This window comes from Falco cherrug, chromosome 16 (assembly GCF_023634085.1).
Source record: "Falco cherrug isolate bFalChe1 chromosome 16, bFalChe1.pri, whole genome shotgun sequence".
In the NCBI taxonomy this organism is placed as follows: domain Eukaryota; kingdom Metazoa; phylum Chordata; class Aves; order Falconiformes; family Falconidae; genus Falco; species Falco cherrug.
Window position 1 is genome coordinate 2,617,202 of NC_073712.1, and position 17,951 is coordinate 2,635,152.

The window sequence follows — 17,951 nt, forward strand, 5'->3', positions numbered from 1 at the left end:
CTGCAGTGTAGTGTGGCTGCAGGTTGGTGCATCTCCCATGTGCTGTGTATGCTTGGGGCCCTGATGTGAGCAGCTGTTGCGGGTCCTGAGTGCTGGCGCAGGAGCGGGTGAGCATGCATCACCCCTGGGTGTTCCCTGGGGCCATTAGGGACACGGTGGGGAGTGAGCAGGGTGCTGTGAGGCTTTGCTGTGGTTGGGAGCTGGTAGGGTGTGCTGGCTTCCACCCCCCCAGCCCTGCCTGCCTGGGGTCATGGGGCTTCCCCCCAGCCATGCAGCACAGGATCCCAGGCTGAGGGTATGACGAGAGTGTCGGTTCTTCTCTGCTTTGCCTTGCTCCACCACGTCTCCCGGGCTTGGAGAGCACCCTGTGTGTTGCAACCCTTTCTGCCACCCTCCTTTTGTCAGACCCTTCATCAGCCAGCCTGTTACCCAGCCGCTTCCCCACGAACAGTGATGCAGCTGCAAGGGCCCTGGGGTGCTCTGGATGTCCCCAGAGAGGTCTGGCAGGCCACCGTGCCCAGTGCCAAGGGCTTAGCAGGTCCAAGCACCTCCCCATGGTGTGCCTCATGCTCAGGGAAGTGCAGGGCACTGGGTGGGGGTTGAAGGCACCTGCCGTGTGGCCCTGGCTGTGCCTCAGTTTCCTTTGGTCCACCCTGCTGGCTGCGAGTGCGTTGGGGCAGGGCACAGCTGCTCTCGGCGGGGTTTGCGGCGGGGTTTGCGGGGTGCAGTAGAGGAGGAGCACCTCTCCCTGGCTCTGGTGTGCAAGGACACGAAACCTGAGCTCAGCCATGTGATGGGCAGCTCCCCAGGTGAGGACCTCAGGGACAAATTGGGACAGGCTGGTTCCGTCCTTGGTCCTTGGAGCTGATCAAATACCCACAGTGGCAGAATCCTGTGGGGATGCCCAGGCTGAGCTCATCCTGCCCCTCTGGCAGGGCACGGTGTTGCCAGGCCTGATCCTGCCATCCCCAAGCACGGGGATGGGCGAGTGGAGAGGGAGCGAGCAGGGCTGGCTGCTGAGTCAGCGCCTTCTTGCTGCGGTGGCTGCAGGAGCGCTGATGATCTGTGTGCACTGCAAGGCCTTGGGCATGCAGGCATCGCTCTGGAGCTGATCCCTGTGGCTGTGCATGTCCCCTGGGGCTTTCAGTGCTCTGGGGAAGTGCTCAGGTAACCCCAGAACCGCTGTGATTTGGGGGTGTCCTTTTGGGCCTTGTTTTTCGTTGTGGATGGAAAGGGAGTAGCACTGCAGCCCACCTCAGTGGTGGCAGCATCTGCACCCCCATCAGCCGGGTACTGTCCTGACTGTTCATGGGTATGAAATGGAGCCGTGGCAGCAGCCTTTGGTGTTGGGACCGCGGGGTGCCGTGCAGCTCAAGGGTCAGCACGTGTGTCCAGTTCATGGTACTCCCTGGGCACTGTCCCATGCCACCGCTATGGTGCTGCTGGCAGCTGGGCGCTGCAGAGCCTGTGGTCCCCTCCAGCAGGGCTGGGGGCTGCTAGCCGCATCCCCCCAGGAGGGATGCTCTTGAGCGGGCACCCGCTGTGCTCCGGCTGGCCTGGCTCCGGCTTCCTCGCAGCTACTTGAGCTCGGTGCAGCCCGGAGGCGGGAGCAGATGTTTGGCTTGGCTCCCCGAGAGCGGCAGGGGAGCGGACGCCCTCCTCTCCTGCTTCAAGCAGGATTGGCGCTGGCGCTCTGCTCCCCTCGAACGCCTCTCACTCAGCTTTGGCTGTTCCGGCCTGACCCTTTGCCACCATCCCAGCGAGCCTGTGAAGTCATTTCTCGGAGGGGACATCCCAGGGGGCACGGCTGTGGCCCTGCACGTGGCCCGGCGTGTGTGCGGGGCCCCAGCCTGGCCGGGGGGGTGGCAGGGGGGCGGCTGGGGAAGTGGTGTTGGATAAATCCTCGCTGCATTGTGCTGTGTGCTGGGGCTCGGTGGGGTTCCTCCCTCCAGCTGGGGATGGACAGGGGATGGTCCCAGAAAGGGGCCCCAACACCCCGCTGGGCACCGCCACCACTGAAGCACCCCTCCTCCGCGCTGCGTTCCAGCCAGCTCCTTGTTTTGGGGTTTGGGTCAGGGCGCCCAGTGGTGACCCCCGGCGCCTGGGGCTGCCTGGGCTGGGCTGCTGTGGCAGCAGCTGCATGGAGCATGTCTTGGGAAGGGGCTCCTGGGGTTGTGGGGCTCAGGGGGTGCAGGGCGCTCAGGGGTCAGTGCACGCCCAGGGTTTGGAAAGCTGCTGGCCTCTGCGGCCGCTGGTGGGGCTGGGTGCGGACGCGGAGCAGAACTGAGCCCAGGGCTGGACCTCGCACGCCCACGTGCCCTGGAGAGAGCTGCTCCGGGGGGTCTGCCCCCCAGACCTGGCTGCCCACCCGCTTGCTGCTCAGGATCTGGCTTTGCTGCTTGCCGTGTGCTGCCTGTGATGGGGCCCGGCCACTGCAGGCAGAGGTGTCTGAGGCCACTGGCTTGTCCAGACAACGGGAAAAATAGGAATTTCGCAAGCAGGCTGAGTCACACCGCTCCCCACCCCGGCGCTGCCCTGGGACTCTCTGGCCGCTGCACGCAGCCGCTGAAGCCCACCATGCCACCACGGTGGCCACGAGCAAGGCTTCATGTGCCACCATTTCCAAAACAGCTGGAGATCCCCACATGGGGACACACTTCCACCGGGGTTTCAGGGTGGGTCAGGGGGTGACCCTGCATTGTCCCCTCGCCCCGCAGCGGGGCTGGCTGAGCTCAGCAGCCCCGCTGGCATGGTGGCCAGGCCTGTGGTTGGGGTCCACGGCTGATCTCATTGCTGCGGGCAGGCGCGTGCTGGCTGACACCCCCACGGCATCAGCCTGGCTGCCTCGGGGAAATCAGACCCTGCTATTACTGTGGTTGACAGCGCAGAGCTGGAGCAGAAGTGCAGCCTGGCCACGGGCCCCCCCTCGCAGGAGCCACGCACACTCTGGGTTGGCGTGGGGGGAGTCCCCTGGGGACCTGGGGGGCCGGGGACCAGAGGCAGTGCTGCCTGGAGGACAGGGAACTGGACCAACTGCTGGGATGTGACGCTGATTCTCTTCTGTTGGGTGAGCTTGGGCGAGTCAGATCCCCTTCCCTGCCTCAGTTTCCCCATCTGTAAGGTCCTTGCAACTCCCTGTTCCTTTGAGCGCGGCTTCCATGAAGGGTGCCAGATCCCGGTACCCAAAATGGAAGCGGGAAGCACCTGGGGTCGGGGAAGCCTGGCCTGCGGCAGGGGCTGGTGCTATTGGGGGGGGGGGGGTACCTGGGGGTTTGGGGGTGGTGTCCTGGAGGGTACACAGGGGTTTGGGGAGGGTCTGAGGAGGACTCAGAGGAATCTGGGTATCCTGTGAGTCTGTGGGGATCTCAAGGAGTATTGGGGGGGGAGTTGGGGGCTGTTACAGGGGCATGGGGTGTGTGCAGGGAGCTGTGGGGATCCTGAGGGAGGTTATGGGTGTTGTGATGCCCTGTGGCCGTTCCTGAGGTGGATGTGAGGGGGAAGCAGAGCCACCCCTGCCCATGCCTGCGGGGAGTCCCCAACCCCCCGATCGTGATTTATGAAGCTAATTGGTTTTTCTGCCCCATTAAGTGGAGTAGAAGGAGAGGGAGGGGAGAGCCCTGGCTGTGCCTCCTCACAGGTCCTGTGAGGTCCTGCCACGGCTGCAGGAGGCTGTGATGGGGGATGCTGGTGACATGTCTGCAGAGCCCCCTCAGTGCCATTGAGCCGCTGATGTGGGGCGTGGAGACCCCCCGTGCAAGCCCCATATTTCCTCCCCTGCAGCGACCACGGCAGAGCAGGACGAAGGGGCCAGGGCAGGCCAAGGGGGCCTCACTGGTCCAGGGTGGGCCTCAGGGCAACGGCAGGGATCCAGCAGCACCCGCCTGGCAGGGGCACGAGTGCCGGGGCCCGGCTGGTGCGGGGCGTCGGTCTGGCCTGCGGGCAGGTGCCCGTGCGGGGCGAGATGGATGGGCTGGGGGTGCCCCCTGCGCAGGGCTCGGTACCGGTGCCTGCCGGTGGGGCTGCTGCCGCTGACCGCGATTCTCTGACCCTGGCTCTGGCGGGGCCGAAGCTGCCCTTTGGCGGCGGCCGCTGTGCCGGGCCGTGCGGGGCTGCGCCCCCGGCCACCCTGCGAGCCCCGCGTCCGGGTTCGGGCCCCGGGGGAGCCGGGGCTGCCGCTGCGAGCGCTGCCGGCGCGGCGGAGGGGAGGGAACGGGCGGCGCCGGGCTGGGGGGCGGCGGAGGGCGGTGCTGGCCGGGCCGGCTGCCCGCGGGACCCCGAACGGCGGCAGTGGCACCGGGGGCTGCGGGCGGGGGGCGGGCAGGGGGCCGTGCTCGGCGGGGGGCAGAGGCGTCGCCTTGCCGCGCCGGGGCGGGCGCGAGGAAGGAATGACCGATGTCCCAGCCCGCGGGGACCGGGCCTGTTCCGCCGAGGCTGCCGTTAACCCTCTGCCCGCCGGGGCCGGGCTGGCCCCGTGTCCCCGCAGTCCCCGGGCCGGCGGGGACCCTGCCCCGCGGCGCTCCCGCTCTGCTGCGCGTGCGAGAGAAACAAGGACAGAAAGGGGCTTTTTGGTCGATGAGGCGCGGGGCGGCGTGGGTGCCCTGGCCGGGGCTGGGCTGGGCTGCGGGGGCCGCCGACTCCCCGGGACCCTCGGCCGGAGGTGGTGCCGTCGGGGAGGCGGAATGGGGGGCGTTGAGGGGCGCTGGGGCCAGGCTGGGGGATGGCCTGGGGGGCACTGGTGCTGCGTGTGGGGATGTGAGTGTGGGCTGGGGGCAGCTGGGGGACCCGGGCTGAGACTGGGGGGGGGGGGCGGGGGCGGGGGCATGCTGGGCTGAGGAGCACCAGGGACAGGGGTGGGAGTTCATGGGCTGGACTGGGCGGCCCTGGGGCCGGGTCCCCGAGCCCCTCCCGGCGGGGGTCGGGGGGCGGTCGGGGATAGCCGGGCTGCGGCCGCTGCCGCTTTAAGGCGCGGGCAGCGCGGGGCGGTCCCGCCGCCGCCCCTCCCGCCCGCCCCGGCGGGGCCGCGCTGCCGCGGGCAGCACCATGCTGCGGGCGGGGAGGCCGCGCCGCGCCCCGCGCCTGGCCAGCAGGTACCGTACGGGCACGGACGGCCCCGCACCGGCACCGGGCGCGGCGGGTAGGGCGCGCTGCGGGCGGGCGGGTGGGCGGCCGGAGCCCGGCCCCGGCAGACAAAGCCGCGCGCCCCGGGGCCGCACCGCGGGCGGTGCTTTGTCTCGGCCACGCCGCGGGGGGGAAGGGGGGACCCGGGCAGCGCGGCTCCGCCCGGCACCGCTGCATCGGGGCGGCTCCCCGCGGCCGGGAGCGGGGCGCGACCCCCCCCGCCCAGTCCCCCGCCTCACACCTGCAGCGCGGCTGGGCCGGGCTCCCGGAGCTCCGGTACCCCGGGCCGGCGGAGCTGACCCCGCCGGGGCGGGGCGGGCGGCGGTGCTGCGTGCCCACCTGGGCGCTCCGGAGCGGGGCACGCCTGGGCCGGGGCGGGAGCGGAGCATCCCCGCGCAGCCGCTCGCACGGTGGCCCTGGGCCAGGTCCGTCCCCCGCAGCCGCCTCCCCGGGCCGGGGCCGGGTGTGCGTCGCCGGTGCCGGGGAGCACCGCAGGACGGTCATGCTGCCGCAGCCCCCACCTCGCTGCTGCTGCTGTCCTTGGGCATCCCTTCCTTGGGCATCCCTTCGCTGGGAGCTGTCAGGGGTGTGGGGCTTGCGGTTGTCCCGATGCATTGCTGCCTTCAGGGTGGGTTTGGTTCGGTGCCGGCTGAAGGGAGGTGGGAAATTGCTCTGTGTAAGATGGAGGGGCTGGAGCACAAAGCAGGAATTGAGTTTTGCCCCCCAGCATAACACTGCGGCGTCGCTGCCCCCTGTTTGGGGTCTGTGGGTGGCACTTGGGTGGCCTCGGCTGGCAGGGACCGGGGTGCCAGGCACCGAGAACTGGTATTTGCCAAGGAGCTGTCAGTGCTGTGGTGCAGCCTGATTTGAGGCTTTCCTTGCTGTGCCGGCTACAGCATATGTGTGCCAGTTTTGAGGAGCCCTCAGTGTGCCAGCCACGTGCCCCATAAGAGAGCCAGAGACATCCCACAGCGGGCAGCTGGCTCCCAGGCTTCACCCCAGGGCTTGAGTGCTCTTGGATCTTGTCTGTCACCTTCTGTGTTGACCTTCCTTAGCATGGGATTGCTAAGGAGGATCCGGGGCCACCTCCTGCCCCAGTTCAGCCCCGGACCCTGTGCCTGTTTCACCAGAGCTCTCCAGATGCCTGGTGGCAGGGTGGCAGGGGCTTCCCGTGCAAGGCTGGGAGAGCATTTGAGATTTGCCCTGCCAGGCCACTAAAGCCAAACTGAAGAGACGCAGCACTACGTTTGGTCACAGCCATGCGCCCACAGGAGCCATGCCTTGCTCCCAGTGCTGCCTGCTTCAAGGGTGATGCTGACACAGGAGAGGAGCATTGTTTCATGCTCCGGGGTGGAGATTTCTGTCCCAGTGAGAAGTCACCCTCAGCACCAGGGGCTGGTGGTGGGAGATGCTTGGAGCCAGGCAACCCATCAGCACATCCCGGGCATGTGGTCATAATTAAATCCCATCCTGAGCAGCAGAGCCTGTGGGGCTCTGTTGCAAAAGCTGCTGTGGGGATGCAGGGGGCTGTGTCCATCCTGGCTGTGGCCAGTCCCCGATGTCTGGGAAGAACAGGGTACATGGGGCTGGTTGGAGAGGGTGCTGGAGCTGCCTGTGTCGCTGTGTCCTGGGGTTTGGGCGTCCCAGAGGGGATGGTGGTGGCTGCAGCTTGTGTCCTGGCACCCTGGTTGGCAGGGACACCCAGCAGGTGCCCTCTTCTCTGCCAGGCCACACTGTCCTGTCCCCAGCTCAGTCAGGGGTCACAGTGTCACTTGGGTGATGCTAAGCAGATTCCCCAGCTGCTGGGGCTCTGGTGCTTGCTGGGCTCCTGCATCTCTGTGGCCCCAGTGTAAGCGACTGGGCCTGGCCACAGCCCCTCAGCTTTGCTCCCCTCTCCTACACCGCTGCTTGTCTCCCCCAGCCTCTTGCAGCCCCCTCGGAGGCTGCAGGGCCTCGCTGACCTACTCAGCTGCTGACCTGAAAGGGGCCGTGCTCATCCTGCTGGAAAACGCTCTGTGCCTGTCTGTGCTGGATCGCCCTCGGCACAGCCCTGTGCTGCGGGGCTGGCCGGGCCCGGGGGGTGCGCAGGCAGCTGCTGCCCCGGCACGGTGCAGACTGGTGGCCCTGCAGATGGGCTTGCGCACGGTCCGCTGCGCCCCCAGCACGGAGCAGCTGCCCTGGCATAGCAGCGGTGCCCATACCTGCTGCCTCTGCCTGCTGCGGATGCTGGCTGCTGGAGGGGGGGAGCAGAGTGTGTCGAGGCAGTGGGTGGGGGCCACCCGAGGAAGGGTGGATGCTGCGGGGCGGCTGGTTTGTTTTCTCCAGCCAGTCCCTGCCCTTTCCAGCGATGCTCCAGATCTGCTCAGCGGGGCAGGTTGCAGGGGGCTTGGTACCAACTGCAGTGCTGCCAGCCCTGCCAGCGTGGGTACTGGCCTCCTCATGTTGCACAGACACCATCCATGGTCCAACCTCCCCCCACAGCGGGGTCACTGGGCCTGGTGTGCTGGTGGGGCACCGAGCCTGTGCCAGGCTGGAGCCCACCGCAGCCCTGCAGCAGGTGCTACTGGGAGCTTAGGTTTGCGCCCCGCAGCCCCTGGAGCGGGGAAATCCCGCAGTGCCGGGCAGAGCTGGGGCTGGCAGGGTGGGTCTGATGCTGTCTCTGTTCTTGCAGCTGGGATGAGAGCAGCTCCATCAGCAGCGGCCTCAGCGATGCCTCTGACAACCTCAGCTCGGAGGAGTTCAATGCCAGCTCCTCACTCAACTCCCTGCCCTCCACCCCCACCGCCTCCCGCAGGAACTCGGCCATAGCGGTAGGTGCCTGTGGCACCCAGACCCTTCCTGGGATGCCGCTGGTCTGTGGGAAAGAGGGGATGGAGGGTGCTGGTGTGGGGGAACTGAGGCATGGCGTAGGGTGACAGTGCATCCCTCTCCCAGCTGGTCGGTGCTCTCTGGGAAGTTTGGGGTGGGTGCCAGGAGCGCCCCTGACTCCGCTCTGCCCACAGCTACGCACGGACTCAGAGAAGCGCTCACTGGCAGAGAGCGGGCTGAGCTGGTACTGTGAGGGCGACGACAAGGCACCCAAGAAGCTGGACTACGACAGCAGCAGCCTCAAGATGGAGCACGGCTCCTCCAAGTGGCGGCGGGAGCCCTCGGAGGGCGGTGAGGAAGGGCCCAAGGGTGGTGAGCTGAAGAAGCCTGTCAGCCTGGGCACTCCTGGCTCCCTCAAAAAGGGCAAGACCCCTCCCGTGGCCGTGACCTCCCCCATCACCCACACGGCCCAGAGCACCCTCAAAGTGGCAGGTGAGACCCAGTTCATGCAGGGTCCAGCTGCTCTGATGGGGAGAGGGTTGGGTGGCACCTCTGTGGGCCTTCCCTGAGCACGCTGGCCACGGGATTCCCAGAGGCAGCGCTCAGACCCAGCAGCTGGAGGTGTGCTGGAGCGGGTGGCAGGGCTGTGCATCCTTGCAGGCACGTTGTGGGTCTGGCCCCATGCTAAGCCCTGCTTGCTGGTCTGCCTGCCCCATGGCCTCGTGGCCACGTGCCGGGCTGGAGGCTAGCTGGGTGCTTGAAGGCCTGGCCACGGCTCTGCCCTGAGTCCCGGGATGGTGGCATGTCCCTTCTTCATCACACCCCTGCATCTCCAGTACCACTGTCCTATCTGGACTAGTTCAATGTCCCCAAAGCCTCCAGGGACGCTAACTTGGCCTTCCCTACCCACCAGGCAAGCCTGAGACCAAAGCCACCGACAAAAGCAAGCTGTCTGTGAAGAGCACAGGCCTGCAGCGCTCCTCCTCCGATGCTGGCCGTGATCGCGCTGCTGATGCCAAGAAGCCACCCTCGGGCCTCACGCGCCCTTCAGCCTCCAGCTCCTTCGGCTATAAGAAGCCAGCTCCTGCCACTGGCACAGCCACTGTGATGCAGGCTGGGGGCTCAGCCACACTTGGCAAGATCCAGAAGAGCTCTGGTATCCCCGTCAAGCCAGTCAGCGGGAGGAAAACCAGCCTGGATGTCTCCAATGCAGCCGAGCCTGGTTTCCTGGCCCCAGGGGCTCGTTCCAACATCCAGTACCGCAGCCTGCCCCGGCCAGCCAAGTCCAGCTCCATGAGTGTGACCGGTGGCCGTGGCGCAAACCGGCCAGTCAGCAGCAGCATCGATCCAAGCCTGCTGAGCACCAAGCAGGGCAGCATCTCTGTGTCACGGCTCAAGGAGCCATCCAAGATCAGCACCAGCCGTGGCACACCAGCCCCTGTGAACCAGACAGACCGCGAGAAGGAGAAGGCCAAGGCCAAGGCGGTGGCACTTGACTCTGAGTGTGGGACGCTGAAGAGCGTCAGCTCACCTGAGAGCACACCGAAAGCCCAGGCCAACCTCCCGCCAGCAGCCAAGGTGGCCGAGCTGCCCCCCACGCCTCTCAGGTACGATCCTTCCACCTTTGAGGGCAGCAGGTGCCCAGCACCCAGCTGTGCCCAGCACTCCAGTCTCACCTGCTTCCTTACCTAATTTCCCCCTCTAGAGCGGCTGCCAAGACCTACGTGAAGCCTCCCTCACTGGCCAACTTGGACAAGGTCAACTCCAACAGCCTGGACTTGCCCTCCTCCAGCGAGCTGCAGCCCCCACACACTGCCAAGCTCCAGGACCTGCACCCAGCTGGTGGGCACCTCGCGCCCTGCTTCAGCCCCAGTCCTGCCCCCATCCTCAACATCAATTCGGCCAGCTTCTCCCAGGGCCTGGAGCTCATGGGTGGCTTCAGTGTCCCGAAGGAGGGCAGGATGTACCCCAAGCTCTCAGGGCTGCATCGCAGCATGGAGTCCCTGCAGATGCCTATGAGCCTGCCCAGTGCCTTTTCAGGGGGCAGCACCACTACCCCAACCCCTGCTGCTGCACCCCCTGCCAGCACAGAGGAAGAGGAGGAGGAAGAGGCAGGGGAGCTGGGCTGGAGCGGGAGCCCACGGCTTGCACATCTGGACAGGTATGGCTGGAGGGAGGGCACAGGGCTGCTGGGGCACCTCCCTGCGCTCAGATCCCTCCCTGCCATCCTGCTGCGACCTTTGCCTGCTTTGGAGGCTCTTCCTGCTACATTTCTGGGGAAAAGCTCCCTGTCCCCGCAGCTCAATCCCCATGGCACCTTCCCTCATCTGTGCAGGGATGTCACTGATCTTTCCTTCCCTTCCAGTGCCAACCGCGACAGGAACACGTTGCCCAAGAAAGGGTTGAGGTAAAAGTGCCCAAGTGACTTTTGGATGGCGCTGGGGAGGGAGGGTGGGCATGTGGAGCTTTCTGCAGGGGGCTGGTGGTGCCCTCCATGCCGGAGAGGCTGGGCTGCAGTGCAGTGGGCAGGAGCCAGGATGGTGCTGGTCCACTTCACCATGCCTGTCTCTGCTCCGCTCCCCAGGTACCAGCTCCACTCCCAGGAGGAGGCCAAGGAGCGGCGCCATTCGCATGCCATCAGCAGCGGGCTCCCTGAGTTGGACGACCAGCAGGAGCTGCCCTCGCCCCCTGCCCTCCCCATGGCGCTGGTTGGGAAAGGTCCGCTCACCAGCATCGGTCAGTGCCCTCTGCTGCCAGTCCCCTTCTGCTTGCAACAAGCCCTGTGCCTCCTGCTCCCCATCACCCTGTGCTCCCCATGTGACTTGCTGATGTTGCCCCGGGTGCTGCTTTTTTCCATGACACTCCCAGCAGCCCTGACACTCAGCACCTGGTGCTTTTGGCCCATCGAGGTGCTGGGTTGTGCCCAGGGGCCAGGCATGTTCATCATCTCCACCTTCAGGGCATCCTGGGGCTCTGGCCACAACTCTCTGCTCCTCTGGGGGTGCCTGGCAGGGCAAGGGGTCAGCCCTGCCCTGCTCTTGCCAGGACCTACGTGTTCTTGGAGGGTTTGGAGGGTCCAGGCAGACAGGTTTGGGCTGCTGGTGGGGGGCAGCAGGTGTTGAAGTCCTCCACTTCTGCACCCACAGGTGATGGGCTCTGGCATGGTGGTGCCCACTTTGCCCTGGGGTGATGGATTTGTTTCTCAGCCCTGTGGTAACCTTGGTGCTGGCGTCCACATCTTCCCAGTGTAAATCTGCATTTCAGCTTTCCCTCAGTCTCTCCCTGCTTTGGGACCATGATTCCTGCTTCCTCTCTGCATCCCAGCTCTTGTGGATTGCTTCCAGCCCTGCTTCCCCATCCCAGTCCCAGGTTCCCTGGTGTGATTCTGACCCTGCCTCTCCCCTGCCTTCTCCTTGTAGTGAGCCCCACTGCCACCGCAACCCCACGGATCACCCGCTCCAACAGCATCCCCACACACGACTCCACCTTCGAGCTGTACAGCACGTCCCAGATGGGCAGCACCCTCTCCCTGGCCGACAAGCCCAAGGGCATGATCCGCTCGGGCTCCTTCCGGGACCCTGTGGACGATGGTGAGAGTGTGCTGCACTCCTGCCCAGGTGGAGGGGGCTCTTGGGGGCGGCGACAGGACTCCCCGCACACTTGTCCCTTCCTCCTGGATCTGCTGCAGCACTGTTGGATGAGTTGGTGCATCCAGTCCTCAGCATCAGAGGAGGGGACAGCAGCCCTGAGGGGCCTGGTAGACCCCTCTGCTCTGGGCTACAGCCCACCCTGACCACCATGGGTACCCTGTGGCCCTGGGTTGGCCCCAGGGTGTTGTGGCACTGGGGACACAGGGACCCAAGCAGCCAGGGGGAGTGGCAGAGCACCTGGGCTCAGCCAGAGAGGAGGGTGCAGGTGGAGGGTGCTCCCCACACCCTGCTGCACACCGTGTGCCGAGGGAGGTCATCAGCCACACACTGAGAAACAGGCAGTGCTGAGCAGCTGCCATCCCACCCTCTGCCTCCCCCGGCCCCCCCACAGAGCCCCCCTCCACTGGGAGCTCCGTCCTCTGCACCCTGCTATGCCCTGCACCTGCAGCCATGGGGATGCTGCTGGCCCGGGGCACCCTGACGGGCTGGGTTTTATTCTGTTGCAGTTCATGGATCGGTGCTGTCCCTGGCCTCGAGCGCGTCCTCCACCTACTCCTCCGTAAGAGCTGCCTCTGTGCTGCGCTGCTTTGTGCATGGCTGGTGGGGGCCTGGGTGGGAAGTGGGGGGGGCTCTGTGCATGCCTCTGCCTTGCGCCAAGCCTGTCCGTGCCTCGCTGCCCTCCTGACTGCCTGCCTCTGTCTGTCTGTCTCCCTCTGCTCTCGCACTGCCAGGCTGAGGAGAAGATGCAGTCTGAGGTGAGCCCGCACCCTCTGCTCGTCGCCTGCCCCTGCCACCATGGCGAGGGTGAGCAGCTGGCCCCTCTCACTGCCTCTGCTCTCTCCCCACAGCAAATCCGCAAGCTGCGCCGTGAGCTGGAGTCCTCGCAGGAGAAGGTGGCCACCCTGACGTCCCAGCTGTCTGCTAACGTGAGTCCCTATGGGACCTGCTGCAGGACACACCGCTCTGTGTCCCTGCAGTGTGTGGGGCTGGTGCTGCCCTGCGCCCACCAGAGCCTTGGATTCCCCTTTCCAGCCTCTCGTGTCCCACACCTGGCAGAGGGTGCTCACCCAGGCGTGGGTGCTCACCTGTTTCTCCACTTCTCCCAGGCCAATCTGGTGGCAGCTTTTGAGCAGAGCCTGGTGAGCATGACATCCCGCCTGCGGCACTTGGCAGAGACCGCTGAGGAGAAGGTGGGCACTGTTGGGATGCCGAGTAGGTACTGGGGGGTACTGGTGGTCCCGGAGGGTGCTCGTGGTGCTGGGGGATGCTGGACTTCGGTGAACCTGCTGTGACATTGCCCATCCCAGTGGTGCTCTTGAGGTGGGCCCTGTGCTGCTGGGACACACTGTACAGCTCCTGGCTCTGCTCCCCAGGACACTGAGCTGCTGGACCTGCGAGAAACCATTGACTTTCTGAAGAAGAAGAACTCGGAGGCCCAAGCTGTGATCCAGGGTGCACTGAATGGCACTGATGTCACCCCCAAAGGTAAGGTGCTGCAGCCCTCCCGCTGCAGGGATGTAGCCCTTCCTCAGCTACTCGCCCAAACCCAGCTGGGCTGTGCCTGCCTGGAGGTGCCCAGAGCACATCTCGCTCATGAGGTGTTCACATGGGAGGCAGCGTCCCCTGGGCAGCAGCTCTTCCCCTCCTGGGACCCCTGAGCATCTGAAGCCAGGGTTGTACAGCCAGAGCTGTCACTGCAGGAGATCTTGGCACTGGTGTGGGGACGGGGTGGTTGTCCTCCCTGGGGCACTTCCTCACTGGGCCCTTTGCTGACAGCCCAGTTTTGGCTGCTGATCTTGACTTTGTTCCCGTGAGTGCTGTTCCTAGTCCTGAAACCACAATGTGAGTGTAACGTGCTGGCAGGGAGGTGGCCTGGGACAGGAGCAGAATGATGTACACCCTGGGCATCTCCCTAGAGTTGGAGGCAGCGCCCATGTAGTGTCTGAGCCCCCTGTTGTCTTACCAGGTGGCTCCGAAAGCTCAGAAGGTGTTTGGGTGTGAGCAGGGAAGCTGTGCAGGGAGGAGAGTGCAGGTGGCTCTGGCACTGGGGCAGACACAATTTGCTGATACCTCCTTTTCTGATCTCTCCTGCTTCTCTTGCTGGTCCTAGAGCTGCGCATCAAGCGGCAGAACTCCTCTGACAGCATCTCCAGCCTCAACAGCATCACCAGCCACTCCAGCATTGGCAGCAGCAAGGACGCTGATGCGAAGAAGAAGAAGAAGAAGAGCTGGGTGGGTTGGGCAGGGCACTGGCAGGAGTGGGGCTTGGGGAGCCACTGGCAGGGTCTGACTGGGGTCAGGCCCACAAGCCAGCTGCTTCTTGGTCTACCGTGGCATGGTGGTGTTTGTCTCCTCTGTCCCCTGGGGACAGCACTGATGAAGAGCGTGTAGCCACCATGGATTGTGTTTTGGTGTGTTGGCCAGGACTTCTCCAGCCCCTCTGGGAGTTCTCCAGCCCTGGTCCTGCACGCCTGCTCCCTTGTTTTTTCCTCCCGTCTCCTGCCCCTGCAGGCTCTGGCAGTGCAGAGGGCCGGACACCTCGGCCAGGCAGCCCCTTCCCTGCACCAGACAGCTCAAAGCTGGATGCACAATTAAGTCTTGCTTTGTTTTGTTTCTCTCCCGCTATGCTGACCTCAACTCTTTTTTTCCAGGTGTATGAGGTAAGTCCTATGCCGTCCCTTCCACCAGGTGCCATGCCCTGCCAGGGGCCTTGCTCCATTTTTCGGGAATGGTGCTCATGACACTACCCATCCCATCCATCTCACTGGCACTAACCCCCCGCATGGGCCATCCGGGGCCCCCAGCCGGACTGCGTGCACCTTGGCTGCTTCATTTGATGTTAAGGCCAAAACATGCATCCACGTGGATGGGCTGAACTGCCCCAGGCGGCTCTGAGGCAGCAGGAAGGGCTTGGTTGGGGACCTGTCCCATGGATGGGGACAGTCCCCTTCTTGCCTGGGGAAGGCAGGTATTGTCCTGGCTCCCTGTGGCTAGATCTTTTTGGACGGGCACCTCACTGCAGCCCTGCCTGTGGCACCGGTGTGTGGTGCTGCCTATCTCTGCATTGCCAGGGCTGGCCTGACGTGGCCTCAAATGGCTCTGTCCCTGTTGGGACCCACGTGAGTCCCAGTGCTCCTCTACTCTCTCATCGTCAGCAGAACCTGACACCCACCTGGTTTTTTGTGCTGAAATGCAGCACTCTTGCTTTTGGGGTCACACCAGACCAGCCCGCCTGGTGCCTGTGGGAGTTGGGCTGGATCCTGCCTGTTCTCCATCCCCTCTTCCTCCCACCTCCCCTCGGAGCAGGTCTTGGCCCTCCAGAGGACCTGGTGTGAGCCCGGGGTGCCTGTCCTGCTGCTCTCCCACAGGCTGGTGGTGCATGTGCAGGACCCAGGCCCGGTTTGGCCCCCGTGCAGTGTCCGTCCACCCTCCCTGACCTTGGCACGCCGCTCACCCGCCCGCTGCTCTCTGTGCTGTGTGCATGCTGCATGCCTGGCTGGGACCCCCGTGACATCTTGCAGAGGGCTGGCGGGCCTGCTGTGCCTCCAGGAGGACCCCACAGTGGGGGTGGGACGGTGGGATGGTAACTGTCCCCTTGCACCAGGACCCTGGCTGTGGAGTAGGGGGATTGTCCCCCTGAACACCACTTGCTGGGATGGCTGTGGTGGGGGTGAAGGTCAGGATGGAGTCGGCCCTTCCCGACGGGTCGGGGTGCTGGTGCAGTGCCTGAGCACCCAGTGTAGGTGCTGGGGGAAGCCTGGCTGGGACGGGGGTCCCCCTCTGGGGCTGTGCGCGCCGTCCAGGCTGGGGCTGGAGCATTGCACAGAGGGCTGTGCACCCCCTCCGCCAGCTGTGCCAGCAGAGCAGGGTCAGGCTGGTGCCTTACCCGGGGCAGTGGCAGTGCACAGTGCAGCCTCGGTGATGGATACGGTGTTACTGGTCCCAGCTCAGGCTGTCTGTGGGTCCTGGGCAGACGGTGGTTCTAGGGCCGGACTGAGCCCTGTCTCTGCTTTCAGCGCTGCACTGTCGGGCTGTCCCTAACAAGTGCCTTTCTGTCACCTGTAGCTGCGCAGCTCCTTCAACAAGGCTTTCAGCATCAAGAAGGGACCTAAATCAGCCTCGTCCTACTCGGACATCGAGGAGATCGCCACGCCAGACTCGTCGGCCCCCTCTTCCCCCAAGCTGCAGCATGGCTCCACAGAGACCGCCTCGCCCTCCATCAAATCCTCCACATCCTCGTCTGTGGGCATTGACACAGCTGAGTACGTGGGGCCAGGATGGGCAACACGGAATGGGGAGGGCCGGTCGTGGGGGCTGCAGGCTCCCACCCTGGACCCTGTAAGACTCTCTCTCCCTTGGCCCAGGCTCTTCCAGGCCCATGGTGAGGGTGAGCCAGAGAAGAAGGAGGTGTCGGAGCTTCGGTCCGAGCTGTGGGAGAAGGAGATGAAGCTGACGGACATCCGCCTGGAGGCCCTCAACTCGGCCCACCAGCTGGAGCAGCTGCGGGAGACCATGCACAACATGCAGGTAAGGACCACTGCCAGGAGCCTGACTGGCTCTGAGCTGTGCTGCCGGCGTCCAGCTCCTCACCCAGTGCCGTAACTGGTTCTCCCCAGCTGGAGGTGGACCTCCTGAAGGCCGAGAATGATCGGCTCAAAGTGGCTCCAGGGCCCTCGGCAGTGCCAGGCTCTGTTCCTGGCCACGTCATGAGCACGTCAGCCTCCTCTTCACCGCGGCGCTCCCTGGGTCTCACCCTTGGCCATGCCTTTGGCCCCAGCCTGGGGGATGCAGGTAGGGGTGACAGAGCTGCTGGCAGATGGGGAAGGGCTGGGACAGAGACTCTGTGTGTGATGGGAACGTGCTGCTGGTCACCTGGAGGCAGCTGTGCATGGGGATCTGTCATGCCACCGGTGCCACAGTCAGCCACAGCAGGATGTGGCTCGGGCTGGTCCTGGTCAGGCCTGGTGGCTCAGTTCTCCCTGCCAGCACAACCTCATTGCTCTGTCCCTAGACGTGTCCCCTATGGACGCTGTCAGCGCTGGCACCCAGAAGGATGAGCTGACACTACGGATCGTGGTGCGCATGCCGCCCCAGCACATCATCAAGGGGGTAAGTGTGGGCTGTACAGGGAGCCTGGCCGGTCCCAGTGCCATGGCCCTGGGCAAGGGGCACAGAATGCCTCTCTGGGGCTGGGTGTAGTGCTCTGCTCTGCACACCTGCCTTGGCTCCTAGGACCTCAAGCAGCAGGAGTTTTTCCTGGGCTGGACCAAGGTGAGCGGGAAGGTGGACTGGAAGATGCTGGATGAGGCTGTCTGCCAGGTCTTTAAGGTAGGCGCATGGGGGCCGCTCCTCTGTGAGCCAGCCTTTTATACTGCTCCACTGTGTCTGATGCTCTCTGGCCCAGGTCCTTACCAGGGTCTCCTGGAACTGGTTGCTGCCCGCTGGTCCTCAGGGGCACTAACAGCCCTGTCCTTGTCCACATAGGATTACATCACCAAGATGGATCCTGCTTCCACGCTGGGGCTCAGCACCGAGTCTGTCTATGGCTACAGCATCAGCCACATCAAGCGGGTCCTGGACACAGAGCCACCAGAGCTGCCGCTGTGCCGCCGAGGCCTGACCAGCATTGTTGTGACACTCAAAGGTCAGTGTGATGGCGAGGCTCCATCACTGTCCCTCCCCCTATCTCACGGTGTCGTGGGATGTGAGTAGGACCCTCAGCCCTCCCTTGCCTGCAGGCTTGAAGGAGAAGTGCGTGGACAGCCTAGTGTTTGAGACACTCATCCCCAAGCCCATGATGCAGCATTACATCAGCCTCCTGCTGAAGCACCGGCGGCTCATCCTCTCGGGACCCAGCGGCACCGGCAAAACCTACCTGACCAACCGCCTGGCTGAGTACCTGGTGGAGCGCTCAGGTCGGGACGTCACCGAGGGCATTGTCAGCACCTTCAACATGCACCAGCAGTCCTGCAAGGTGAGGGCATGCTGCAGCCAGAAGTGTCCCCGCTGACCCTGGTGCTGCGGTCCTTGTTGGCAGCCATGTCACGGCCCCATGTGTGACACCCGGCCCGTTCATTGCAGGACCTGCAGCTGTACCTCTCCAACCTGGCCAACCAGATTGACCGGGAGACGGGCATGGCACCAGATGTGCCACTGGTGATCCTCCTGGATGACCTCAGTGAGGCGGGCTCCATCAGCGAGCTTGTCAATGGCGCGCTCACCTGCAAATACCACAAATGGTGAGAGCCCCACTGCACCCTCCACCAGCGCAGGAGGCACATGCATGCTCCCCGCTGCTCTCAGCAAGGTCCCTGGGCTTGTAGAGATGAGACTGCTTGGCTGCTGTGCTCAGATCAGCTCTGCCACAGGCGGGGG

General features: G+C 64.9%; 1 protein-coding gene across 3 annotated transcripts in view; it reads left to right on the top strand.

The window, feature by feature from the left end:
* The window catches only part of NAV1 (neuron navigator 1), a 76,424-nt gene that overhangs the window by 51,498 nt on the left and 6,975 nt on the right, over nucleotides 1-17,951 (top strand). Inside the window, exons 1-22 of one of the 3 annotated variants that reach the window (XM_055728224.1) lie at nucleotides 4,999-5,087; nucleotides 7,790-7,928; nucleotides 8,121-8,418; nucleotides 8,840-9,533; nucleotides 9,632-10,087; nucleotides 10,292-10,333; nucleotides 10,511-10,662; nucleotides 11,346-11,516; nucleotides 12,083-12,135; nucleotides 12,308-12,331; nucleotides 12,425-12,502; nucleotides 12,683-12,766; nucleotides 12,950-13,061; nucleotides 13,687-13,808; nucleotides 15,642-15,838; nucleotides 15,941-16,103; nucleotides 16,193-16,367; nucleotides 16,588-16,685; nucleotides 16,809-16,904; nucleotides 17,061-17,220; nucleotides 17,315-17,550; nucleotides 17,658-17,815. In XM_055728224.1, the coding sequence (XP_055584199.1) occupies nucleotides 5,041-5,087; nucleotides 7,790-7,928; nucleotides 8,121-8,418; nucleotides 8,840-9,533; nucleotides 9,632-10,087; nucleotides 10,292-10,333; nucleotides 10,511-10,662; nucleotides 11,346-11,516; nucleotides 12,083-12,135; nucleotides 12,308-12,331; nucleotides 12,425-12,502; nucleotides 12,683-12,766; nucleotides 12,950-13,061; nucleotides 13,687-13,808; nucleotides 15,642-15,838; nucleotides 15,941-16,103; nucleotides 16,193-16,367; nucleotides 16,588-16,685; nucleotides 16,809-16,904; nucleotides 17,061-17,220; nucleotides 17,315-17,550; nucleotides 17,658-17,815 (3,755 nt within the window). In that variant the 5' untranslated portion in view covers nucleotides 4,999-5,040. Of the gene's footprint in view, nucleotides 1-4,998; nucleotides 5,088-7,789; nucleotides 7,929-8,120; nucleotides 8,419-8,839; nucleotides 9,534-9,631; nucleotides 10,088-10,291; nucleotides 10,334-10,510; nucleotides 10,663-11,345; nucleotides 11,517-12,082; nucleotides 12,136-12,307; nucleotides 12,332-12,424; nucleotides 12,503-12,682; nucleotides 12,767-12,949; nucleotides 13,062-13,686; nucleotides 13,809-15,641; nucleotides 15,839-15,940; nucleotides 16,104-16,192; nucleotides 16,368-16,587; nucleotides 16,686-16,808; nucleotides 16,905-17,060; nucleotides 17,221-17,314; nucleotides 17,551-17,657; nucleotides 17,816-17,951 lie in introns of those variants that run through there. The other 2 variants (XM_055728223.1, XM_055728221.1) reach the window with 2 other exon arrangements.